A 27,097-nucleotide genomic window follows, 5' to 3' on the forward strand; every position below is an offset into this window, starting at 1 on the left:
TAATGCAAAGTTATGACAAAGTGTTTCATAACTTGTGTTGCTCATTTTGATAGACAACAGTTATAGCTACTTCACCTTTGGAGTTTTTTTTTTCTCGTTGCCTTGCCACTCGAAGACCGTGGGACTTCGTTCACATCTGACTTCTGCTTCTTTGTAAATCTCTGGGAAAATATGTAAAGACAACTGGCACTTCCACAGGTGGACACACGTGTCCAGAGTTCCATTGTTTGTTTTGTCAGTTTTATAAGGAAATGATTCCACCGACGAATATGATGCAGGACGACAGTAGTGGCAAGGAAAACAAACGCGAAATGCACGACCTGCCACAATCTCCTACATCCAACAATAATCAAGAGTCAAAGGTAGGCTACCTTTCCTTTGGGTTTTTCTGAATTGACTTTCCTGTAACCAACTTATTTTGGCAGTGAAACCTGAAAAATATTTCCATAGGCTGCTCTCTATGCCTACTTGCCTCACCAGCTGTCAAATCAACACGTGTAGACTATCTGTACAACTGCATATATGGACAAAAGCATAAGCATACATCAGGTAAATGTAAAATCCTGTCACTGTCTAAATGAGATGTGAGATTTGTTTATGTCGTTTTATTTTGTTGGCTATGTTTTAATGCCTTCTTGCATTGCTGTATATCAAGCCTATCATTCTATGAAGTTCACCAAGATCATGTTTCACATACATGTATGTAAATTCTGTAGGCTAGTCTCACAAGAGGGGGTGTCGTCATTGCCACTGACATTTTATCTACGTTTCTAGATCAAACTGGGTCATCTATGGCCCTGAGTAGTACTGCAACAATTAACCTTGAAATATTGTACAGGGCCCTGGTTGTAGATGTTTTTGGTTAGTCAGTTCACCTCCTTTCTAACCATTTATGAAATCAAGAAGGTTTAAGTGATCACCAATCAATTGTTTTCTGTAAAGTATGGTGTGAATTAACTGAAGACAAACTTATTATACTCACCATTTTTTATGTAAGTTAGGATAGCCTACTCTTGTTACTCAGTTGAGTGTTTCTCTGGCATCCTAATAGCAAATACTGAATTGTCCTTCAGTGTCTGACAGAGTTTAGACTGTGATGAAGCTGGGGTTGAAAACATTTTCCAAACATCTCCTTTTTTCTAGATATGATCCCATTACAGTGTGAGATGACACAGCTCATTTGGATTTGGATTTGTTTAAATATAAACATTTAAAATATGTTATGATACATGGCTTTGGATAAGTGTGTAGGCTTTTCCTCATATGTATCTTACATTTTATGTAGTGTTAATAACAGCATATTTAAACTCCAGCATTCATTTCATAATTCATAATGTTCCCCAAGGAGACTTTGGAAGATTATCTCTTAGGGTGAGAAAGGGGGGTGGAGTAAACAGCCAAGCTCATTAGGTTCCTCCAGAGTTGATTGAATGCTTATGTTTAAGACACTTCAGGAAGTTATTGCTCTTGTGACAAATCTGATGTCAACAGAGTAGCTTTTTTTTTTTTTGCTCAGGTGGTACCTCCAGATGTGACGCTGTTTTCCTCCTTCTAGTCACGGCCTATTTGTTATCATTTCTCGTTTTCTCATTTAGGCCGGCAAATTGGAGCTGAGATGCAATCTGGGGGAAAAAAATGATGTTGCTTTAGAGCTGTGTGTAATGCATCAGGAGGAGAGCTCTGGATTCCTGCGGTTATTCGTGACGTGGTCTTGTGCCGTCATATCAGTTTTTCCCTCCATCAGCCAGCGCTTAAGCCCTGGAAAAATCTGGTTCCAAATGGCTAACCTCTGTCATCGACATGGCTTTTATAATGTCAAGTCCACTACAGTTGCAAAACAAGCAATCACATAACACTTTCTGTGCTCTTGTGAGTTTAAATTAAGGCTAGATATGTAAAACCAGGAGGGCAAGGTCCTGATTAGTGAGGAGTGCACTGCCTATTCTGGTCAAGTTGGACAGAATGTTTAAGTGGTTTCGCAAACCCTCTGTGTGTTGGTGGGGTGTCCAATTTCTGCCTCAGTCAAACTTTTCTAATTAAATTTTATGTATGCTCAGCACATACCATATTCACCTCACCATATTCAATTATAACAAAATGACACTCTAACTATTGAAAAGTCTTGAGTGGGGAAGAGAGTGACAGAGTAATCATGAGGAATGATGAATTTTGCTCCTCAGCCATCATTTCAGCTGTCATCACTCAGAGATCCATGAAGACGCTCTGTGGCCTGACAGTGGTGGGGACCGCCAGCCCCTGGACTGGAGTGTTGTTACCGCTCTTTGAATCCCACAGACAGGGCATGGCAGGGCTCATCGATCATGTTCTGATTGGCTGCAGCGATCAATAGGTCATCATTGTACGCTAGCATGTGGTAGTGCCTCAGCAGGGCCTGTTGATGTGCTCTGTCCATTTGCTGGACTTCTGATATTGCATAGTCCAAACAGTGAAAGGCATGACTACAAATAGAAGGCGTCCATCTAGAGAACAGAGAGTTTTCCCCTCATTACTCAGTACAGAAACTTAGATCATTGTGATCACTCATGCACTCATCAATGGCTTTATTTGATCCATTTCTGAATGGCAGTAACCAAGAGGGCTCTTATACAGTGACCTCTGATATGTTTATTGTTGAAGTACCACTTAAATCTTTGAACCCTGATCAAAGGGCTGTTTTTGACATGTTATGCTTGTTTAAGTCTGACTGTATGTCAGTCCCACTGTCTGAGTGACCTGAACACCTGGACATGTTTGAAGGTGTGGCTTTGTCTCAGGAGCAAAACAAAACAAAATGAAACAAAATATATTCATTCAACTCTACAAAGACTGGAAAATAAACTTTAAGCTGAAAGCCTATCAAAAGCAGACCTTAAAGAAGAAGAAGAATAAAAAACATACTAAATATACTATATATAGGCTTATAGAACATAAGAAAAGTATATATACACACACAGACAGAGCTAAATATACACACAGATATACACACACATTGCAATTTGGCCACTCTCCCAGTGTAGTAGCAATTACAGTTTATATACTCTCTTCACTGATAATGTGAATTAGATGAACCCCAGTGCCTATTTATGCTCATTCAAGGGACACATTACTGAACTCACTTTTGAGATGGAATACAAGCCCATCTTCCTGCCAGCTTGGGCTCTTGATGTCGGCTAAATGACACTGAAATAAATTGGAACAGTACAGGAAACATCTCTCAGGTCGCTGTGAGGGAATATGAAATCGCACCCTGGTGAGACAGAGATTTCCCAGGCCTTGTCTATCACGGAGAAAATTAAATTAGTCCTCTTGGCAGGATACCAATGACATTTTGTTCTTGACAGTCACAGTGAGTTGATTTAAGCAATTGACATCAGGTGACCTATTTGTAGATTTATATGAATTAATCTGTTGACTTGTGGTCCATCTCTTGAAAGTCAGTTGTGATAATGATTTACGTTGCAAAGCCTGTGGTGGTTTGTTACACTGTATTGCTTTTTTATTGCTCTATTGCCATCTCTTCTTTCTCTTCTCTTCTTTTTCTCCGGCTGATTGTTTTCTAAAGCTGCAGAAACTGAAGCGATCACTCTCCTTCAAGACCAAGAGTCTTCGCAGCAAGAGCGCCGACAACTTCTTCCAGCGGCCCAGCGGCGACATGACGTTCCAGTCTGACGTCAGCAGCAGCACCGGCCAGCTGAGCGCCTGTGGAGTCGCCCCTGCCACCCCCTGTCCGATCTTGCCCCCCTTCATGCCATGCCCGGCCCCCATGGCCATTTGCCCACCCATTTTCACCGCTCAGCAACCATTGGTGGACCCCTCAGGACATTGCTTCATTGAGTACATCTTCAAGAAGCCCACCTTCTGTGACGTTTGTAATCACATGATTGTAGGTAAGAGTCTTTCTTCACTCAAGTTTGAAATGATTGTTGCAGTGTGCATTTAATCTGTTAATTTGACAAAACCCACCTACAGCATACAAATGCCATATGTTCTCTCCAGGTATTTTAGGTAGGTAAAACTGGTCCACTAGTGACGTATGTATGATAGTGTATGTATTTGTTGCAAGTGCTTATGGTCATATTTTCAGCCCACTTGTTGACAAATCATCTGTGGCTCACAAGAGTTGAAGGGCTGTGACCAGCCATCTCTAGCATTACAGTAACCTGGCCGGTACCAGAACAGGAATCGCACGCATAGGCATGAGCAGATTGAACTCATGTTGCGTCAGAACTCGTCAGATCTGCATCGATGAGCCAGACGTGTCTGACAAACCATGTCTCACCTGAGCGAGTGGGTCAGCTGGTCTGAGCTGGACCCCACTGTCCAACTGATGGGCCATCAGAGCCGGTCCCCAAGCAGATGCTCCAGATTCCTGCCCTCTTGTTAGGCACCCATCCAGGGGAGAGCTTGGCAGGGGAGGAAAGGGGGTTGGTTGGTTATGTAAGATGGGCCTATTGGGAGAATAATGAGGGTCTTGGTCACCATCTGTTCAGCTAGAGTGCATGAGCTAAATTGTGGACCATGAGAGGAAACATATGACACCGTATGGTATCTGTGAGGTGATGGCTTCTTTTGAGAAGATGTCCTGTTTTGATTGTTCCCAAGCACCACTCTGGCTCTTTCTGGTTTTGAAATGTGCTTTACGTAAGTGGGGTTTCACTGCTTTCTATTCAGGTACCTCGTTTTATTTTTTTTGCAAACAGACTCATACGGGAGTGTTTCCATGGTGGTGGATTGTTGTGGCTGTGGCTGAGTTATCTCAGTCAATCATACGAAGAATTTGTTTCATTACTGTGTGTGTGTGTGTGTGTGTGTGTGTGTGTTTGTGTGTGTGTGTGTGTGTGTGTGTGTGTGTGCGTATGTGTGTGTGTGTGTGTCTGTCTGTGTGTGTGTTTTTGTAGTATGTGTGTGTGTGTTTGTGTGTGAGTGTGCTTGTGTGTATGTCTGCATGTGTGTGTGTGTGTGTGTGTGTGTCTGCGTGTGTCTGTGTGTGTGTTTGTGTGTGTGTGTGTGTGTGTGTGTGTGTGTGTGTGTGTGTGTGTGTGTGTGAGTGTGTTTGTGTGTGAGTGTGCTTGTGTGTGTGTCTGCGTGTGTCTGTGTGTGTGTTTGTGTGTGTGTGTGTGTGTGTGTGTGTGTGTGTGTGTCTGTGTGTGTGTCTGTGTGTCTGTGTGTGTGTGTGTGTGTGTGTGTGTGTGTGTGTGTTTGTGTGTGTGTCTGTGTCTGTGTGTGTGTGTGTATGTGTGTGTGTCTGTGTGTATGTGTGTGTGTGTGTGTATGTGTGTGTGTGTGTGTGTGTGTGTGTGTGTGTGTGTGTGAGGCAGCTGATGAGGTGGGCTGTCGCAGGCTCGTTAATTAGCCCAGCTGGAGCCCTGGCCCTGCTCCATTCCACATGCCCACCTGCCAGAGCCCCGGGGTCAGCCTGCGTCTGCCACCTCAGTGCTGACAGCCCGATTTATGGACGGGAGAGCCAGAGAATCCCCACAACCCCCCAACTACCTGGCACACGCCGTCCCACGGTCTTACAGTAGTGTCTGTCACGGCAAAACTTTTAACAGGCTCAGGTGTATATAGTTTAATAGGTATTTATGGCATAGTTATCATTGTTTAATGGGCAGTTATGCTGGAGATGGCAAACAGAGTTCCATAATCATATGTTGTTCACGACCTCCTCTTGTGAATGATCACACCCCCAGGATGCTCTCTCAGTATGAGGGAAAATAAAAGTCAGATGTCTTCTCAAAGTAGTAAAGACTTGTGAGTGTGAGAGAGAGAGAGAGAGAGAGAGAGAGAGAAAGAGAGAGAGAAAGAGAGAGAGAGAGAGAGCAGAGGGAAGCACACAGGATGTCTCACAGACAAACCTTATGAGTCAGACCAGACAACCAAAATCCATGACAATTTGAAGCGAAAAGCACACCAAGAAATAGGAAAGTAGCATACATGCATTCACACAGGAGAGGTGATTCATTTTATAAGATTTCATTGATTCACCACAATTCTGGTAAAAGCTGAATCTGCTACTAGTGACATACTCATTGAATGTTCACCAGGGTCATTTTCTAGTTATTATGCTCCGCACTTCCAGACAGACACCACGATCCCTTTCTCCTGTCCTCTCTCTGCGCTGCACCTTGTTCACCATCACCTCACTTCTCTTGCAGTGAGCTAAGCCTGCAGGGCAAGGTCTGTGGTGACTGAGCGTGTCATCAGTGTGCACCCTTGTACCAAACACACCACTCATGTTAAACAGGTCAGAAGGCAGGGGAAAAGGAGGAATAGCCAGTCAGGAACTGACCAGTCTAAATGCTGAAGTACTGTTGTTGAAGTGCTGTTTTATGGCCAGGTTGAATCGTTAAGTTTTTCAAATCATTCCTCTCAACTCACTATTCCTCTGGAGAGGAAACGCTCGGCAGTGCCATTGTTAATAACGTCCCTGCATCTGAACATATGTCTCCGACAAGCCCCATCAGCCATCCCCTCGAATCCCCCACCGGGGCAGAGAGCCGCCTCGCCTCGATATGCCTCTGCAAACATGGCCGGGCTGAGGTCATGTGAGGACGATGGAAGCTGTCTGTCTTTGAGCTAATGCCTTCATACAATGGATTTTGCACAATGAATGTGTTGATTCCTATGGGGAAGGTGAACAGCATCTTGGTAAATGACCTAAGTCTAATGAATCAGTTGAATTTAGTCCTTGTGTGTTGGTGTGATTGTTCGTGACGAGAAGAAAGTGTTGCGGTTGGGTGTACTAATATGATTTATTGCGTATTCCATTTTAGAAAACCCTTGCACACTACTCTTAAAATAGTCATCCATCAGGAATAGGTCCCTGACACAAAATAGCCATTATTCACCAAAGTGACGCACAAAAGTGGAAACATTTCCCCTTCCAAAATACCAGAGACAGACTGTTTCAGTCTCTATCTTGCTGTCTGTGGAAGTTTGTTATCCCAAAGCGGTGTCCACCTTCCAAACTCTCCTTGTGCGATTGCTCTGCAAGCAGCTCTCACTCGCTGCGTGCATGACTGCCCCCGTGCCATAAAGGAGGGAACGCCGCCGCTCAGAATGGCCCTCCGCCACAGATTGTGAGGGAAATAAGCCGCAGTTGAAAAAAAAAAAGCCCTTTAGAGGCGTTTGTAATAACCAGCACAATAGTGAGGCATTGGGGCTATAGCCTTGGCCATGAATGATGAAACCCCACACTTTGATTGAAAACAGGGCAAAGCGCGCCACAGATTAGGTTCAGGAGGACATAAAAACACATTTCTGATAGAGTGCTGAGCGTCTGCCAGTTATTGATTATGGCTGCGGCCTGCAAACGACTCATTACACAAATGTCTACCTCTTACCTGTGAGAGAACAGGGGCACTGTGGGGCACTAACATCGAGGGAGGGTAATTTATGAGGCCGAAAACAGGTTATAAATCCTCGTCCACCCTCAAATGTATTATTGTAACGTTGAGTAATACTCTGGATGTGGTGATTTGATTGTGGACAAACACTTTGATTTATCAGTGTATTAGGAAGTGTCTGAAAAGGCTTAAGGGAAAGAAGAGTGTGTGTGTGTGTGTGTGTATGTGTGTGGTGTTTCTCCTTAGAATACTTAGGACTATTCCTCTGTCAGAGGCAGAGATGTGAAAGACAAACCCAGTCCTAGGAAGTAGTTTAACGTCAACAACTCTTAAGCAATCAGTGAAAGATAATCAAAGATAGGTCACATGCAGCATCTCATTTCAGGCTCAAACCTGCAGGCACCTCGTTCCATTCTTATTTAATTACTAACCAGCGAAGCTCCTATTAGCGCAGACCTCCGACAAGATGAAGGTAGCCGCCAACAACTGGCAGGAGCCTGCTCCTTTTAAGTCTTTGGATGCTGGGGGGGGGGGGGTAAGTTAGCAGATGGGGCGAAAGTCATCCTAACGGGAAATGAAAGACCCGAAGTCAGGGAAGAGGGCACCACTGAATCGATGCTCGAAGAGAAAGACAGCTAGAGAGAGAGAGAGAGAGAGAGATAGGAAGTAAAGGGAGAAGAGAGACTGAAGGGAGGTTGTTGCTTGGCGCTGGTCCAGGCCATTACTTTGGCGCAAATGAAAAATGGGCAGTTGGGGCAATGCGGCCGAGGGAGTAAACGGCCCTGAGAGCAACCGGCCGCAGCCATCCTTCCTCTTCAAGCCTGTACGGCTTCGCTCCTCCACCAAGCAGCACCCCCAGAAGTCTGTTTCAAGCCAGAATGTTCTCTAACTTCATTTGAAGAAAAATACTAATCGAGATGGCCTTATCTTGGCTGTATCTGATGTGACTTTGCCCAGATACCCAAAAGCTCCGGTTTGTTTACAGCCATTTCTATTTTGGGACGCATAAGTCTTCCTAAGTTCCCTATTATAAAGGGACTCTCATAGATTTCCTTCAGGCTGCTTGTGAGCAGACTTAGTACACAAAGGAGAAAGTGCCAATAGATACAACTGACTGTGCAGTTTGCCAGTTTTGTTTGGGAATGCTTAAAGAAGATGACATTCTTAAATCTTGGCCAAGAAATTGTTTTTTTCTTCTCACCTCACCATCAAATTACCTTCTGCTTTGAAATATATTCTGTTTAAACAGCAATGGCACCAACTGTGGGTTGCAGGTCCATGGCTTGTTCAGCTTCAGCCCACACGTGTTCTGAGCCTAAATCTCCACCACTAACTGAAGCGGTAAAAATCTCAACGGTGGATCTATTTACCTTTTGTCGTGTGCAAGACAGGCTGTTGGTTGGAGTTGGATTATTGCTGTGGTGCCTTCCAGTCTCTAGGTACATAATTACCTTTCTTGGGTTTCCAAGTTAATTTCCTGATTACTTGAGCTTGGGCAGGAGAGGCTCCAAGTTGACTCATGTGACTCACGACACAGTGCATGGTGCAGAACTTTGCTTTTAGGTCAGTGTCCCCAGAAACTGAAGAGCTGTGAAATTGAACATATTCTGCTTGAAAGACCAGGTTTGAAAAGCAAAAAAAATTTTTAGGGTTAGGGTTTGTGTATATTCAAATATTGCTGACTATTACCCCCAAAGTGATTACCATGGTTAATGACATGCGCATTACATGTTAGTGAAATCGTGACATAGTATAGTTATGCATTTACATCTAAAAACCTTACATACAGTAACTTGAGTCAAATTTGTAATAATATGTGCATAATAATAAATGATTGAAAGTGGATACAGTGGGTGTAGAACTGCTATCATCTGAATATATTATATTATATATTTATTTTTATGATATATGATCCTACATTTTTCTGAATGGTACAAACATGAAAATGGGGCTGCCACAAATTTGTCCAAGACTATGCTGTTAAAGTTTAAGAGCAAAGGATCACATCTCTGTTTAGCGAGAGGGCTAGCCCTAGTCTGTCATTCAGTGGTGAATTCCTCTCCTGTAAAGTGATATTTGTTTGTTTAGTGTAGTGTGTGTTTCGTCCTACCTGAAGGATTGCAAATGAACCAAATACACACCTGGACTATGGTGTTGCTTAGACATGTGCAGCGGTGTGTGTGTGTGTGTGTGTGTATGTGTGTGTATGTGTGAGTGTGATATTGTGTATGTGTGTGTGTGTGGACTATGTTGCTGCTTAGACATGTGCAGGGGTGTGTGTGTGTGTGTGTGTGTGTGTGTGTTTGTGTGTGCTGCTTAGACATGTGCAGCGGTGTGTGCTGCTCCAGTCTGTTTACTGGACTCATGTTGCTGTGACTCACTATCCTACTTTTCCAGTACTACTTCACCACATTATAGGCCCCACATTGACAGTCCAGCTCGCTCAGATATTAAATGCACTCTTTTCTTGGTTAGAAAATCTCTGAAGATGCATAAAAGATCAATAAAGTCATTTTTCGGACACGCTCGCTGGTGAGATGTAGAGCATGAGCATGGCACGTGAGCATTGATTAATTCATTAGGTGCCCGGGGCTAACAGTTCCAACGGATGAGGACAAATGAGAACGGGGCTGAAGTCTGGGGAGTGGTCCCCCCCCCCCCCCCCCCCCCCCCCCCCATACTCACTGCAGCCAGACACACGCTATGAGCTGGAAGGCACCGATGTGTGACCCAATCACGCAGTCGAGCGTGGTGGAGCACAACATAAAGTTGCCGGCCAAAGAGAATGGAACAGCGAGCAACCCTGCCCTTTACCTGCAAATGTTATTACTCAGATTTACAGCCATATAATGTCCTAATGTCGTGAGAGGGAAGCCCTCATTCTACTTTATAGACTGTTGTGTCAGGGCGTCGATAAATTAACCCCTTCAACCCCCATTAATTTTCCACAGAGAGTCGTAAAGAGGGCACAGTTCAGAGTTAATGCCATAATTAGCATAAGCTCATGCCCCCCTTGACACACACACACACACACACACACACACACACACACACACACACACACACACACACACACACACACACACACACACACACACACACACACACACACACAAACACACACACACATTGAGTCACGCACACACAACCCCAGTGTGAGTGGCAAGCAAACAAGAAGGAGACTCTCCCCTCCCTCTCTCTCAGCTCTGTCATTTCTGAAACTAATTAATGTCAATTCATCTTCATTTACTCAAATGTCTCTGATGCATGCAAGGTACAGCAAGATTGAAGGAGACAGTGTGTGTGTGTGTGTGTGTGTGTGTGTGGATGGTTAAAGAGGTAGAGAGGGAAAAGAGTGGAGCGCTTTTGGAGGTGAGAGAAAGTCCATTAAAGCTTCTCAGGGCAGATGCAGATTGGATGAAGTGGCGCGCTGCTGCTAATTCGGTTTAAGAGGACAGAAGTTGGAAGTTGGAAGTGGAGGGAAAGGAAAGAGGGCGTCCGCTCTTTATCAGTACTCATTCTGCTTGACTTATCGGCTGCCTTTGGCACGGTTAATCACTGCATCCTTCTCTCTATACTCTCTAACATGGGAATCTCCGGCTCTGCTCTCTCCTGGTTTGAATCCTACCTCACAGGACGCTTGTTTAACGTATCATGGCTTGTATCATCACCTCACTATCTCACCACAGGGGTCCCCCAGGGCTCAGTGATGGGCCCCCTTCTCTTTGCTATCTACACCACATCCTAGGGACAGATTATCCATTCACATGGCTTCTTAAACCACTGCGATGCAGACGACACACAGCTCTATCTGTCCTTTCCACCTGATGACCCCTTGGTCTCAGCACAGATCTCGGATTGCCTCTCAGACATAGCTACATGGATGAAAGCACATCACCTCCAGCTGAACCTCTCAAAAACTGAACTGCTGGTCCTCCCAGCTAAACCTACCATACACCATGACATCAACATCAAATTTGACTCCCTGTCTGTTTCACCTACCAGGGCTGCAAGAAATCTAGGAGTTGTTCTCGACAACCAACTAACCTTCTCAGATCATGTTGCCTCAATTGCCCGGTCGTGCCGTTTCGCACTCTACAACATACGGAAAATCAGGACTTACTTGACTCTGCTACCCAACTCCTGGTTCAGGCAATGGTCATCTCACGACTTGACTACTGCGATGCCCTCCTGACAGGTCTCCCAGCCTGCACAGTGAAACCCCTTTAGATAATCCAGAACGCGGCAGCGCGCCTGGTCTACAACCAACCCAAAAGGGCACATGTTACCCCGCTGCTCATCCAGCTACACTGGCTACCTATGACGGCCCGCATCAAATTCAAGGCTCTAACGCTTGCCTACAAAGTAGTCTCCGGTTCTGCTCCCACCTACTTGAATGCCCTCATACAGACATACGCTACCTCCAGACCGTTGCGCTCCTAAGACGACATCTAGCTCTGCCACCGGTACGCTCAATCCAAACTTTTATCATCTGTTGTTCCTCGTTCGTGGAACGCACTGCCAGTTCCTGGAACGCACTGCAGATTTTTAAAAAACTCCTGAAGACCCAGCTCTTCAGAGAACATCTCCTCTCATAGCACTACTTACAACTAGTCTTGCTGATCCTAGCACTTACCAGCTGTCTTGAACTGACACTAAACTGTTTTAAAACAGCACTCACTGATGCACTTCTTACTGTACTCTACCTTTTTTAAAATTGTCCTAAAATTGTTGAGAGAATTGCCTTAAAACTTAAACTGTTTACCATGTTGTTAGTCGCTTTGGTTAAAATGTGTCAGCCACATGTAATGTAATGTAATGTAAAGAGGAAGGGAACTCTTCTGCCCTTTTCTCCTGCCATATTTGATGTAATTACATGAGGCTTGATGTCCTGATGTCCTCCCCTATCTCAAGGTGAATGTCCCTCTGTTCTCGAAGACTAATATCAAACAACACACACAACATGTCTGCAGCCATCTCAGTTTCCACTTGACAGTGATCTGTGCCAGGCAGTTTTATTTGTGTGTACACAACACACACACACACACACATGCACATACAGTACACACACACCTTTAATCTCCCTTGCAGGTAGTGAAGTGTGTCGGTGCATCCCACACATTACAGAGCACAGCGCGACAGACTCAGACAGGTGCCAGGAACAAACGGGAGAATCCCTAGACTGAGACCGACTGACTGACAGCTGATGTGCCTCATCAAGTCTCCTCTGCGTGTTGTGTCCTTCACAGGCACCACTGCCAAGTATGGCCTACGCTGCAAAGCCTGCAAGATGAGCATCCACCACAAATGTGTGCACGGGGTTGGACTGCAGAGATGCATGGGGAAACTGGTAAGGCTGGTGTGAATATGTCAGTTGTGTGTCTGAATTAAAACGATGACATTTTTTATGCTATTACAGTTTTGTCTGGAATTACATCCCTAGGTTTTGTAGGAGGAATCAATTTATGCAATTTATATTATAATTTCTGTTATATGATTCATACAGTTTTATGTAATGATTTTATCTTACTTACACTGAAATTATCATTATTGTGTAAGTCTAAATGTCATCCCTATGACACACTCTCAGAAATAGAAAGTGGTGTCTAAAATGATCATCCGTCAGTAACATGTATGGTAAGCCAGCATGGTGGAGCAGGTTAAAATTGATACCCTTACAAGGTGGGTCTCCATCCAGATCATTTTTAAGGGGAATCCCTCTCTCTCTTTCTCCTTCTCTCTCTGTCTCTCTCTCTGTCTTTCTCTCTCCTCTCACTCTATCTCTCCCTACCTCTCTTGCTCATCTGATTGGTAGTGGCCCTAAGTCAGTTTTTCCAACTGGTTATTTTTGAGGCATTCGCCGAGGCATCGCATGCACGCATCCCTTGGTGTGATTCATCACTCTTCCCCCTCCGTCTGTGCGCGGGGAGTGTGAGAGTGAGCACGCATTTTAATCAGGAAGCACGGTGGGCAGGGGAATGATGTCAAAACCGAGATACAGGCGTCACTTCTCCGTCTTCCACCACCCCACCTGCGGGTGAGCAAGGGGTGGGTGGGTGGGTTTGGAAGAGGGGGGAGAGGGGGACTGGCAGTCACGACAGCACCGGGGTCTTCACACAACCCACACAAGGAGGGAGGGGGGGTGTAGGGGTGGCAGTGGATAGGCTGGGTGGAGGTTTGGGGGGGGGGGGGGGGATGAGGAGGGGGAACAAATTGAGTCCCTCTTGTCATGTGCACACAGTCAAGTGTTCCCATCAAAGCTCCTCCCTTCACAGATGTGTGTGTGTGTGCGTGTGTGTGTGTGTGTGTGTGTGTGTGTGTGTGTGTGTGTGTGTGTGTGTGTGTGTGTGTGTGTGTGTGTGTGTGTGTGTGCGCGCGCGAGTGTGTGTGTGTGTGTGTGAGAGTCTGTCTTGGGAATGGCAGAGTATTGCCCAGTGGGCCAAATGCTCCATATGCAGAGGAGGTTCAGATTGCGTGCGCTTCTTCCGTTTTTGTGAGTGTTTGTGTGTATGTGTGGGCAAAACAGGATGTTTAAAGAAAGTCTCTTCCTGTCTCCCTCCGATTTTTCCATGACTGGAGTCGGCACCCGAAGATGAGCCTTTCAGGGACACTCTCATCTTTCAGGAGTGGAAAATGGGGTCTCAGGGTCGAGCGTTAAAAGAGAAGTATTCCCCTTGGACCCCTGTGATAATTTAGACTTTCTCTTAGCTCGCTAGCCGTTTATTTTTGAGTCTGCTTTTTCCCTTTGGCATGGATCACTATGTTACAAAACTTTCCAACATTTCCCTAAGTTAGACATCCATATTATTAGTGGCTCTGAAAGCATTTGCCGTTCAATCCATCACCTATTAGTCTGAATGGGCTTGAAAAGCAATATTAGGGAAGGTCAGCTGACATTAAAACATGGCGCATATTTCTATAGTAATAAATTCTACACTCGGACGGAGTCACAACAAACAAGCTGTGCGGTATGTTCTTTCTCAGTAGACCTTTATTTCAGTGGGCCTCCACAGGGCCTTGTATGGTTTCCCAGTCCCAGAAAGTTCTGCTTGGCAGCGGGCCGTGGGCAGAACCAGCCCCCCTTTCCGAGTGGGACAGTACAACTCTGCACACTAAGAGGGAGTGGTGTCAGACAAACAATGTCAAAAAGTTTCCTACCCTGTCTCATAGTACTGGACGTCAGCTGTTGTAACCCTAATGTCCTGCAGTTTACAGTGGCCGTGAGATGTTTATAATGGCCTAGAGTGGACACAAAGGAACAAGATCGAATCCATGCTCGGAGGGGTCTGTGTATTCCAAGCAACCAGATGCAACCATGAATAAATATGCCTTGTTTAACCTTTTCCCTGAATGAACTTGCATGTAAAATGTGACATTGTGCAAGACTCAAGAGGTACTTCTCCACCTGGAGTGTGGCTTATTTTGGCCCTCTTCATTTGGAGGCCGCCAATGAAAGATTAATCAAAACAGATTAGTGATGCTGATTGCTCAGCTCTCTCCATTAACTAAGCCAAACATAAACAAAACCGTAATGCTAATTATTGCAATACTGCGACTTTGACAGAAGACCCTATATTTAGCTTAGCCTGTTGAGCAGTTTTATTATTTATTTTACAGCTGCTTTTCATTTGATTAATTAAGATGCATAATGAACAGCATTTGCAACCAAGTGAGATCCCCAGAAGAGTGTCTCTTAATTTTAATCATACATTCACCATGTGAAAGTAATATTGAAAATGTGGGAGACCTTACGCCTTAATGGATGACTCTACCTTTAATGTCTATTAAAAGTTGCCTTTGTATTAGTGCTCTTTGTCTGAATGCAAACCCTTGTGTGCTCGTAGTAAACATTACTAGAAACTCATTTAATGTGATGCTCTTTCTGGGACACCATATTTGAAATGTACAATATGTCAACAATACAATACAGAGGTAGAGTATAAGTTAGAAGAATCAGATTATAGAGATATGCCGGGAAAAGTGAGCATTCCTGAAGTTAGTGGGGTTAAAACCCTGCACTGGAAGGAGCATAAGTGAGTTTGACAGTGTCCTTGTGATTTTATATAGACTCATCAACATAAAGGAGCCCATGCTGCTCTTTCCCTTTAACACGCAGATGAAGAGGGCATCTCCCATTGTGTTATTGATCCTCTGTCACTTTTCCTCTCATCCAACTCTCTCTCTCTCTCTCTCTCTCTCTCTCTCTCCAGCCAAAGGGCTTCCGGCGCTACTACAGCTCCCCTCTTCTCATTCAGGGGCAGTTTGGCTGCATCAAAGAGGTCATGCCCATTGGTGAGTAAGTGGGTATTCAGCCATCACGACACCATTGGACCAGGGGGCGTGCCTACTCTCACAGCTCTCTCTCTCTCTCTTTCTCTCTCTGTCTCTCTTGCACTGAACTAACTGCTAACCGGACTGTTTTGTTCTGCTCTCTCTCTCTCTCTCTCTCTCTCTCTCTCTCTCTCTCTCTCTCTCTCTCTCATGGCAGCCTGTGGCAGTAAAGTGGACCCGGTGTATGAGGCCCTGCGCTTTGGGACATCTCTGGCCCAGAGAGCCAAGCGGACCAGCGGTTCCGAGTCCCCACACAGACACTCAGTAAGCGAGCAGCCATCGATTTGAAACTGTGATGGTCACAGACAGGCCTCGGGAGTTTTCAATTTGTGACAGGCTTGTTTTCGAATGTCACGGCCGTACTGAGGGGCATTGAGAGTTCCCATTTACAGTAAATAGCTCTGGTGTCACAAAGGAGGGCTCTTTCCTCTCGTCAGCTGACAGATTTGTGGTGTTTGTGAGTGTGCATGTGTTTGTGCGTTCATAGAAACAAGTGAGTGTGTATGTGTAAGAGAGAGAGAGAGAAAGAAAGAGAGAGAGAGAAAGGGAGAAAGAGAAAGAGAGAGAGAGAGGGACATAGAAAGAGAGAAAGAAGTAGAGATAGGGAATGGTCTTGGCATGGAGCCTTGGGAGGCCGAGGATTGATGAATGGATAGAGGAAATATCCGTCAGAGGAAGCGGAGATTTGCAGGGCATAATTAATCACGTGTCCATAAGTCACTGGAAAGGCAGGCCCGTGGCAGAATTAAATGTGGATGCTGCTGACAGCCAAGAACAGCCTCTTTGCTTGAGGGAAGATTGATTTCTCTGTGCCAAAGACACACAGCTCTTAAAATGTGAAACCCTACCCATGTGCCATGACACATTTGAAAAATATGAAATATGAAGAGCATAATTGGAAATAAATACACAGAGAGCACCTATTGATCAGCTGACTGATGCAGTTGTAACTAGTCATTGACCATTTTAAAGACCAGCACGGCTGACAAAGAAGGCAAACTCAGTGAAGGAAGTAGAAGATTTGACTCGTGTGGTGAGGATGCTTTTCATCAACTTGAGTAAACAAACCAGCACAAATGAGCTGTTTACAATGACAGATGAAAATGCTATACAAACACCACGCACAATAGTACTGACCCACTTGGGGACTGTCGTGCTCAGAGACCAAACAAGAATTAGAATGTGCTCATTTTCTTTTCTCTGTCCAAGTCTTTTAAACTCGTTTATCTTGTGTATGAAATAGTGCCATCTTGAACGGTCTGCTCTCCCAGCAATTAAAATTAGGTCCAGACATGGCAGATGGCATACAGCAGATATCACTGTTCACCACAGCACAAATGTGACCAATAAAGGACAGAAACCAGAGGGAGCAATGAAGACAGTGCACATGGAGGTCTGTGGGCACATGAAACATAAAAATGCTGCAGGTCTCAAACTTCACAGGAAGCAGATAACACCAATAAACAGTACGAGAGACATAAACAAGCTGCTCGTATGCTTCTTTTGATATCCAGTGCCTGTTGCCTCCAGTTGATCGGGAAGAGAAGCCATTTGTGGTTTATCAAGTGTCATTGTTTGGCTCGCTCAGGAAACTTGGTGGCTCTAAATCATTCATGGTGCTCAGTGTGGTGTCCAGAAGTCCTGCTAAGAAGATCTGTGTGGAGGTTTTCTGTCTCCTTCACACACTCTCTCTCTCTCTCTCTCTCTCTCTGGCCCCCTCTCACTTTTTGCTCTCTGAAAGAAAGAAAGAAAGAAAGAAAGAAAGAAAGAAAGAAAGAAAGAAAGAAAGTTAAAATCAAAGTAAAATCAATGTGTTGTGGAAGAAAGGACCTATCAGATATTTTGACAACATAAAGTATATTTAATGTTTATGACATAATGCATGTGTTTAATGTTGACTACATCATTTACAGTATAAATTGAATGGTGTCTGCAGAGAGTCCGTATTGAATGTTGATGTATTGAACATTCCCAGAGCAGTGGAGACCTGGCTCAGGTACCGGAGGAGGTGGCATCCCGCAGCAGCAGAGCAGAGCTCACCAGAAAACACAGTGACAACGGTGCATACACCATTTAATTCACCTCAGGAGAGTGACAGGACAGTGACAGGAGATATTTATTTATAGATATTCTGTGATATGAGAATATTCTATTCTAATTAATTCTAGAAAGCATGTAGAAAACATATGAACATTTTGAGTAAGCAAATTATATTGATGACATCAATCATTATAAGACGGGATGTGCACATATATTTTAGTAAGCTAATCTGGTTCAAGGTCAATTCTGTTGCAAACTTGCCTTTTGACTATAAACCACAACTCATGCAAGCTTTTCTGTCTTTGAAGTACATCCTGTTGTCCAGTTTACCTCAGGATATTATTGTTAGGAGAGAAATCAGAAACAGCCGTACCACTCACCGGTCTGCAGTTTAAAGACATGATGCAATCTTTATTGCCGTTTGCAGTGTTCTTGGCCCTGGAGAATGGAACAGAGTCTTTCCACGCAGCCGACCGGAAGGCAGACAGCTCACCGGTAAGGATCCTTAGAACATTCCCATGGCTGGAATCACCAGAAAACCTCTTGGGAAAAAAGATCTGATGTGTTCAACAGGCTCTTTCCAAATGAAAGAAGAACACTAGATGGGGACCTCTTGGGAGGGGTGTGAGACTAAGGACAGAGCCAGCCATATGTGTACAGAGGCCACTTACATCTAAACAAGTTTGAGTGAGTTCATGGAGGAGACAAAAAACATCGGATAATCAGAGGAGAAGCCATAAGGAGAATGTATTAGTTCTGGGATCTGGGTTGAAATCCATTCATTACATTTCCAGTTTTCAAGTCATAGAGAAATAGAAAGGTCAATGAGAGGATAGGAAGGGAGAGCCACACTAAAGAGGACAAGTGGAAATTAAGATTTGTCCATGTGATTTTTGCAAGTTATATTTCAGGCACACTTTATTGTCTCTAACATCACTTTACCGGAACATTCCAATTATGTTTGTCTCATTACGATTCCACATTGATATTTTGCCATTGTGTACCATTCCAGTGTGTTTAAATCACACTGGATTAGATATGAAAAACAGATGTGGTCATTTCCTACGATGTTCAGCAAAATCCCACATTGAGCAAGCCTAAGAACGAGTAAACCCCAAAAGACGTGGAAAACATAAGGAGTGAAGTATAGATTAAGAGAAGAGCCGGGATGGCTTGCCTTGTGGCTTGTGGTGTGGAGCGGAGGAGTGGACACCGAGGCATAAATACCAGCGCTGGGCTTTCAGCGTGAGCTTTACAAGGTCGCAAGCAACAGCTCCCCCGTGACGCCCTGTCTCTGAAATGGTCCCCTTGTGCACTTCTGGACATCACTCTCAAGACCACACACATGTACGGCCTTGGCCAAACTGTGGACTAGTCCAGCAGACAACTCCTGAAAGTACAAATTATAAAAACCCTAATAATAATAATTTGAATATGGGCTAAAGTAATCTTAGACAGAAAGAGAGTGCTAATGTGTGTTGTCTCCATTAAATTAAATGTTCATTTGAGCTTCAGTAGAGCTGTCAGCATATTTCCCATCGTCCATCTGGCATAGCCATTTGAAAGAGTCGTCTAATGTTCTTTAATTTGCGGTGTAGATGTAAAATTGTTTGGCAGGCAGGAATGGCTGTCTGAATATTTGCCGATTGGACAAAATAGCCTGAATGTTGACATTGTAGTCGCTGAATACAGAGCCTTGGAGAACGACAGGAATATTTGCACAGAGCATGCAAAGTCATGATTGCTCATAAAATCATTTGGAGGATTCTACAAAGTATAGCGCATAAGTTGTGCAACTGTAGACTACTCAGGCATGAGTTCATAACCGGGAAAGATATATCTGATTTTGAATCAGTATCTTCATAAGGGTTTCCTTCATAAGTTGACCTCCATTTGGCATGTCACGTTCTTGGGTCATTTCTATTTGGGATGGTCCTGTGGGGACTTTTACTCTACTCCACTCTACTCCTGGGTCAGAGCTTTTTAGGATGGTCCGGTGGGTACTAATGCAGTCCTCTCCTCCACTCTCCTCTGTCTCTCTTGGAAGTCTGAGAACTGATCTTGTGCCAGGTTGTTTGGTGTGTTCATAGAAGGCCTGAACTTGGCGAGACTCCACAGGCCCTGAATTTCCCAGCATTTGAGAACTCGATCATCCCCCAAAAAAGCCCACATACCTCTGGCTATGCTTGTGGTACATGCAAATATGTATTGCCTCTCAAGATAAATCTGTTGTTTCCCTTGTTCTCCTCTGACTCCTCTGCAATGGTCTCCTCTGCATTTGGGTGCACTGCAGACTTCTTGGATATATCACAGACAACTACAGTTTTCACAACTCCAGGCCAAGCATTTGTTTGATTTTTTTGTTTTGTTTGTTCTCCCGTTAGTTGTGCTTCTTTCTACAATGAAAATTCCCTCAAAGGTGTTTTCCCTCTTGAAATATTTAATCAGGTTAGGTTTTGGGCTCAGGGGTAGAGTAGCCTAACCCTACAATTTGTATTGTCTTAAATGGATACCAGGCAAGCCTGATGCTTTTTCTCTATGAAGCTCCCCCTACCGTCTGTACGTGTCGATACGTGTGCAAGCCCTCGCTCGGTCTGAAGCTCTTTTCCTTTTCTTTGCATCTTCTGTCAAGGGGTTTCGCTGCTTATTTGCACGGAAACGTTACCTGGTGTCCCTTTAATAAGGCTCACTTCAGTTACATTGAGATTGGCATGATGTATTTGAATAGGTCACAGTCAAGACTCTTATGTTCTGTGATTCCTCATTGGAATGACATACTTTATGCTCTTTGTTTAGTTATAGATTTGAGATCTTCAAAAATGGTCTGAAGACTTCTATTCACCTTCTTTCTAACTAATTCATTTTTCTTTAGAGTCACAGTTTGTATGTGTTTGGTTATTGTTATTATTCTGTTAAATTATATTTAGTGTATTAATAATATTGGTACTTTTTAGACTATTTGATGGTACTATCATTTTTTGGGCTTTTATGCCTTTACAGGACAGTTACAAGAGAGCGTCAGGAAACGAGTGGGAGAGAGAGATGGGGTGGGGATTGGGAAATGACCCGAGACGGACACGAAACTGAGTCCCATTGGACCCGAAAGTGGAATGGATGCTGTTACCACATCACCCCACTTTTTCAATAATTTTATTGTTAATGTAATGTTTATTGATGTCATCGTACATCGTGCATAAACATAAAAATGTTTTAAGGAATGCTGCAGGTTTGCAATTCAAACCACACCACACTGCAACACACCCATTTGCAAAAATAAAGACTCTCGCACTTACTCTCTCCGTCTCTGCCCGTAATCTCGCTGTGACAAGCATTTCCCCCAATTCCCCTTATCTGGTGGCGCATAGCATCGTCTGCGAGGAGCCCATTTGTCTAAGCTGACGGCCGGCTCCATAAAACAAGCCCGACGGACGTTAGCAGGACAGGGTAATGAGCAGAGGAATAAAACATGGGCCTGGGAAGAGATCACCTGCCGCAGCCGCCTGTGTTTGGAATCAGATGAACAAACAGAAAGAAAAAAGGCCCAGTCATTCAGATCCACTCTAAGCTTCCTTATCGCACTAGTTTCCATGGACGTCTGGTTCCGGGCTCTCGTATTGGCCTATTGAAACATTTTATTGTGACTTTCTCATATGTTAGGGTGTTTCTGTTGTTGGAGGTTTTTGTGTGTACTCAAGGCCCCACAGACAAATGTGCTTGAGTTCCCTGGATGAGGTATAGCAAGCATTGTTTTGTCATTGTGAACTGGAGCCTCAACACATGATCCATGGCTTGGCACCTTGCATGCAGCCATTGTGATAGGTTGACCTGTATAATCCTCTAAAATAGACAAATCACAAGTCGTTTTCTGTTTGGGATTTGGAAGGGGCGAGTCTCCTTTGTGAATACATAGTGGCCACTTGTCACAGCCTGGTTTTCACTGCCCTAGTAGCCCCAAAACCTAAAGTGCCTGAGCGCAGAGTGCCCCCCTCTTAAAAAAAAAATAGACACAAAAATGGACAAGGACACAGAAATGTAGCAAATTGACATGAAGGAAAGCATCACTTTCAGTCAGAGTCACCACACTCTTTTTTATCACATAATATGAAGGGGAAAAGTCTGTCTGTACGTTCTATGTCTTTGTAGTGTGAATCCCCAGATATAACAGGAGCTGCCTTGGCTTTGATTTCCCAGAAAAAAGCAGCAGAAAGAAACAAAGGATATTTTCTCCCACACATGCAGATCAGTCTAATCTCATGACAAAGAAAACAACAAAAACTGAACCATTTCGGTTATTTCTCAGAAGGCAGCACACCAACCATTGTGAACCAAGACACATACTGTATCACAAATATATTCAGATTCTCCCAAAAAGGAATCTTCCACATCAGGTCTAATGTCTTTGGTTTTCCCATCCCTCAAGAGCACAATGCTCACAAAATTAGTACACACTACTACTACTACTACTACTATTCCACAGGCCATTTTGCATTAAAGGAATTATCCGGAGTAAAATGCACTTTAGATCAATTTACGGATAATTGGGAGTACATACGTTGAGTTGACATCAAAATCATATCATTCGGATGTGTTTTGAGAAAGTTCGATTTTACCGTTTTTAGTCAAAGACTATAGCCTAGAAATCTAGACGCGCCCCTAGCAACTCTCCGTTGGCTTGTGAGCTCCAGAAATCGAAACTAAATCAGGCCAATGAAATCGTGTATAGAGTCGTCAGGTGGGCTTAACATAATGATTGATGGCAGAGTTGCAACGGTTTGGCTTGAATTCCCTGCTACTTGAAAACAAATAAGATGGATGTTGTGGTTGGCGAACAGTGTGACATGAGTTAAACTTTTATTAAGTTGGCAAACGTTTGAACTAGCCAACAAGCTCCGCTGGTGGGAAACGCATGGGACTCATAGCGCTGCCGCTGTCCTATTGCGTGCAGAGGGAATTTGAAAGACAACTGATTATCCCGCCCCTCGGACTGAGCACTGCGAACGGTGAGTGCCCAGACCCTACATTTTAATGTGGGTCTGGCTCGTCAGGCTACAAAGACTAAAGACCTGTTAGTAAGCTAGGGTTTGCTGTTGCATACAACTTCATTTCAATTTCGAAAGAAATACTATGTTTTTTTTTTTTTTTTTTTAAACGGCGACGAAATTGTGAATTTCCAGAGCGTGTTACTTCCAGAAAGGTACTGGCTTGATGAAATTCATTCTGGACTCTCTATCTGACCACATAAAGACCTTGGGATACTTCGGTTTGGCTTTAGGGACCCTCTACTCACTACCACGTAAGTGTAATGTTGTTTGGAACTATAGAAGAGGTATAAAAATAGCGTTTTGTAGCGGCGAAATGACATGCCCTGGTCACTTCCAGGCTAACGAGTTTTGACTAAAAACGGTAAAATCGAACTTTCTCAAAACACATCCGAATGACATGATTTTGATGTCAACTCAAACTATGTACTCCCAATCATCCGTAAATTGATCTAAAGTGCCTTTTACTCCGGATAATTCCTTTAAAGAATCTGATGAATAACCAAAACTCTGAATGCTACGTTTGTAGAAATGCTATGCATTATGCTACAGACGCTAGATAACAAATCCTAACTTTATGTACCCTGTTGTCTTTGTGGCTCAGTATGATAATGCAGTTTGTGCATTGCAGGTGAGGACACAACAGCGTAAGGACCTCCTGCAGCTCAACACCTATGTGGCCATGCACAGATTCACTGCACAGGATGGGGACGACTTAGACATGAGGTGAGCATTATCTGTGCATCCCATTCAGTAAGTACATTAATGGCTTGCTCCAGATTTGCTGTCTGCATGCATATGTATAAGTAAGTATATAATTATATATACTTTTTTGATCCCGCGAGGGAAATTTGGTCTCTGCATTTATCCCAATCCGTGAATTAGTGAAACCCAGCACACAGTGAACACACAGTGAGGTGAAGCACACACTAAACCCGGCGCAGTGAACTGCCTACAACAACACGGTGAGCAGTGAGGGGTTAGGTGCCCCTCCGGTTACAAGTCCAGAGTACTAACCAGTAGGCCACAGCTGCCCCCATATCATAGATGCAAAAGGAAAACGAGAGTAACCACCAGAGGGCGCAGACCTTGCAAAGTGACCAACTTAAAGCATTCATGGGAGTTTCATTTTCTGCCCTTTTCCTTTCTTGATAATGGTTTTACAAGAGGAGTGATGGCCCATTGTTTTAATATATATTTTGTATATATTCCCAAGTGGATAGCACACATTTCTCACCCTAAGGAATTGTAGGTTATTGTTCATAGCTCAGTTCAACTGATGAAAACATTTGCAGCAAATTCAAACATTTGCTGCAACATTTGCATTCAAATTCTCGCTATTCTAGTTTGGCATCTCTTGACACTAGCTGGCACTATTGTTTGTGAACAATTTGTAGCTCACCACTGTGCGTTAGTATTGCCTCATTACACACATACACACACACAGACACACACATACAGTGTGCAACAGAACCCTCAACAACCCCTCAGGCATTATATAGAGTATGCAGTGGCTGTTATATCAGCTCTGGACGTGCAGGAATAGGAGTAATCCTGAGCCCCAAGAGCCCTTTGTCATTTGCCAGACACTTCAGTCATCTCCTGTGGCACTCCCAAAATACAATCCAATCTTCGGCGCTTCATTTAAAATTCATTGACTTCTCAACGCGAGGCTCAGTTCAAGGAGAGCATCTGCAATCAACTTGCCCCTACAAGTGTTGTCATAAACACACTGTATGCAACGGTAGGCTTCAAGGTTCCTTTTGAAAAAGAGAAAGAAAACAGCAGGGGAATCACGCCATTTGTCATTTTTAATCATTCCCTCATTGTGTTTTTTGTTTTTTGCTGTAAAACATGACAGCTTGCGCCCACGAGTGCTGCTCATTTCAGAGGAACTTCCATGTGAGCCAAGTGCACTTATCAGATTTTGAGGAGCTGAAAACTAAACAAAATTCTGGTTCTTTGAAAATACAGCATCTTTATTACAGTGTGAGAAGTCAACACACACAATAACTATCCTGTCTTTAGAGCCTCTTTTTCAAAACCACAAATAATAATAGTATGGTAACAGGTCTTCATAAAACTTAAACTTTTTAAGGAGCTTTTACACATTTGTTTAGAGAGTATTTTGCATTTGAGTGCATTGGAAAGTGAAAGGAATTGGAATTGGAAAGGAAGCTGAAAGAAGTTGACTGTTGAAACCAGCCAGCTCTGGGGAGGGTGAGCCCACATTAATCATGACTCCCCCCCCCCCCCCCCCCCCCTCTCTGCAGACCTGGGGACAGGATCGTGCTGGCAGATGACTCCAACGATGATTGGTGGAAGGTAACAGGCTTCTCCGTTTTAACAAACCCCTGAATATTTAAGAGCTCTGTTGACTTGTGTCTAAAAACTGTCAGTGTCCATTTAAAGTTTAATTTTTAAAAGAACCCCTAGGTAACGGAATTGTTTGTCAAAATGAAATGAATCATGTCTTTTTTATTTTATTGGGAGGCTTTGAGGCTTTACTGCCATCCATCATCAAGTCAAAGATGGTGATTGTTAGACCAGATCAGAGGATTAAACTTTTATGTATTACTGCAGGGAGTGATTGAAGACAGGATAGGATTCTTCCCAGCGTCTTTTGCTCAGCAAGTGAGGGCGGGAGACCAAGTGTTCAGGTGTATCCGCACGTTTATCGGCTGCAAAGAACAAGGCCAGATCACTCTGAAGGAGGGACAGGTGTGTGAAACCACACACACACACACACACACTATCTCTCTCTCTCTCTCTTTCTCTCTCTCTCTTATTCTTTTCAAAATTGGGAGATTATATGCATATTTTTGGAACTAGTTCCCAATGATCATATGAATGACTTTGACTGTAGATATTAGAAAAATTATGTGTCAAGAACTCATCCTTTGAACATGCACATTGAAAGTGATGTCTTACTTTGGATCTATGTGTGACTTTAACCTTTTCTGTTTTGTTTCTGTGGAATCTTCTAGATATGTGTGAGCAGTGAGGAGGAGCGCAGCGGCTTCATCCGAGTGACCAGTGGGAAAAAGAGAGGCTTTGTGCCCTGTGACGTCCTCGAGAACATCTGAAGGACAGTGAGACAGAGATAAGGGGAGATGGGAGTGCCCAAATGTGTGTAGGAGAGAGTGATGAACAGGGATAGAGGTAAAGAGAGAGTGAGAGGAGAGAGATCCACTGAACAAATCATGGAACAGTTCTTGAGAGGCTTATCTGTAAATCCACAGTGAGTCTGCTAGCTCATTGTAGGTCATGAGGGGAGGTCCTGGAACTGAGAGGACTGGCTAACTGGTGGAGCAACTGGAGTGGAAATGGACAGATCGTCCCTTTTGCTGCTACATTTAAGCACTAGCGTAGTTTTTTTTTTCATTGTTTATTTATTTGGTTGAAGGAAATAAATCTGTGTTTTCGTATGTAGTGTGTGTTCCTAAACAAAGTCCACGGAGGGAAAATGACTATTGATCCTCATTGTGTGTCAGGAACGGTCTCTGTCTGGCTCCCTGGGCCTCCATTGTTTGAAGCAGATAGGAGGGAACAGTGGATGCTTGTTTACAGAACCACTTGTGCCACTCCCTGAAAATAGCATATGCCCCACCACCACAACAAAGAATACTCAGTCCCCTGGCTCTCTCTAACCTAGTACGGGATACCTTAACCTCTTGCGAAGGTTAAAGGCAGCATTGCTCCAAAGTACAGAGGCTTAATATCAGATGCAGCACGTGTGTGGAGAGCAGTAGTCTGTATGTCTTGTTTCTGTTAGTGTCCTCAGAGTTCACCTCCTGGGACCCTGTTGTGCTGCACGTTTCAGGCCTCTCTTTGCTCTCGATTAGTTGAATGCACCTGGGCCAGCTTTATCAAGGGTGGCATAATTATCTCCCAAGTTCAATCAGTCTGGCTGAAGCAGGAGGAAGATCGGAAACGTGGGATTTCCAATCGGGAGTTTCTCAGCCGTAGGAGTGAGTGTCGGTGAACGCTGAAGGAGGCGTTCACCGCAACATTTCATCCCAGCAGACGATTTCGTTCTCAAGTGGACGTTCCACGTGACGGAGTAGAAAGCCAAGACTGCAAAAGAAAAGACTGCACGCATATCATGGAAACAAATGTTCTGAGGGAGTATTTTCAAAGGAACTAACCAGGGGGATTTGTTTCAAATAAGACAAAATGGTGGAAAAAAATTATAATCTGACAGTCGAGGTCACTTACAGACAAGCACGCAAGATAAATGAGAAATGTTTAAAAACACTTAAGCGATATGAGGCAACACTGGGAAATTTGGTGCATTTTTGGCACTCCGGTATCCAACTGTGCAGACATGTGTAGGTACCC

General features: G+C 43.9%; 1 protein-coding gene across 1 annotated transcript; it reads left to right on the top strand.

Moving 5' to 3' along the window:
• The first annotated feature begins 251 nt into the window (after positions 1–251).
• stac (SH3 and cysteine rich domain) lies at positions 252–25,890 on the top strand. The gene is given in 12 exon segments (XM_076299952.1): positions 252–362; positions 3,563–3,887; positions 12,596–12,696; positions 15,557–15,638; positions 15,835–15,941; positions 17,653–17,737; positions 18,145–18,183; positions 21,550–21,574; positions 23,393–23,482; positions 25,030–25,081; positions 25,340–25,477; positions 25,744–25,890. Coding segments are annotated over 12 exon segments (1,254 nt in total). The 3' UTR covers positions 25,843–25,890.
• Positions 25,891–27,097: the final 1,207 nt, after the last annotated feature.

The sequence above is a fragment of the Alosa pseudoharengus genome, unplaced genomic scaffold (genome assembly GCF_046254945.1).
Source record: "Alosa pseudoharengus isolate Yale_2024_CS ecotype anadromous, Long Island Sound unplaced genomic scaffold, YU_APseudo_1.1 YU_APseudo_1.1_scf_22, whole genome shotgun sequence".
Taxonomy (NCBI): domain Eukaryota; kingdom Metazoa; phylum Chordata; class Actinopteri; order Clupeiformes; family Clupeidae; genus Alosa; species Alosa pseudoharengus.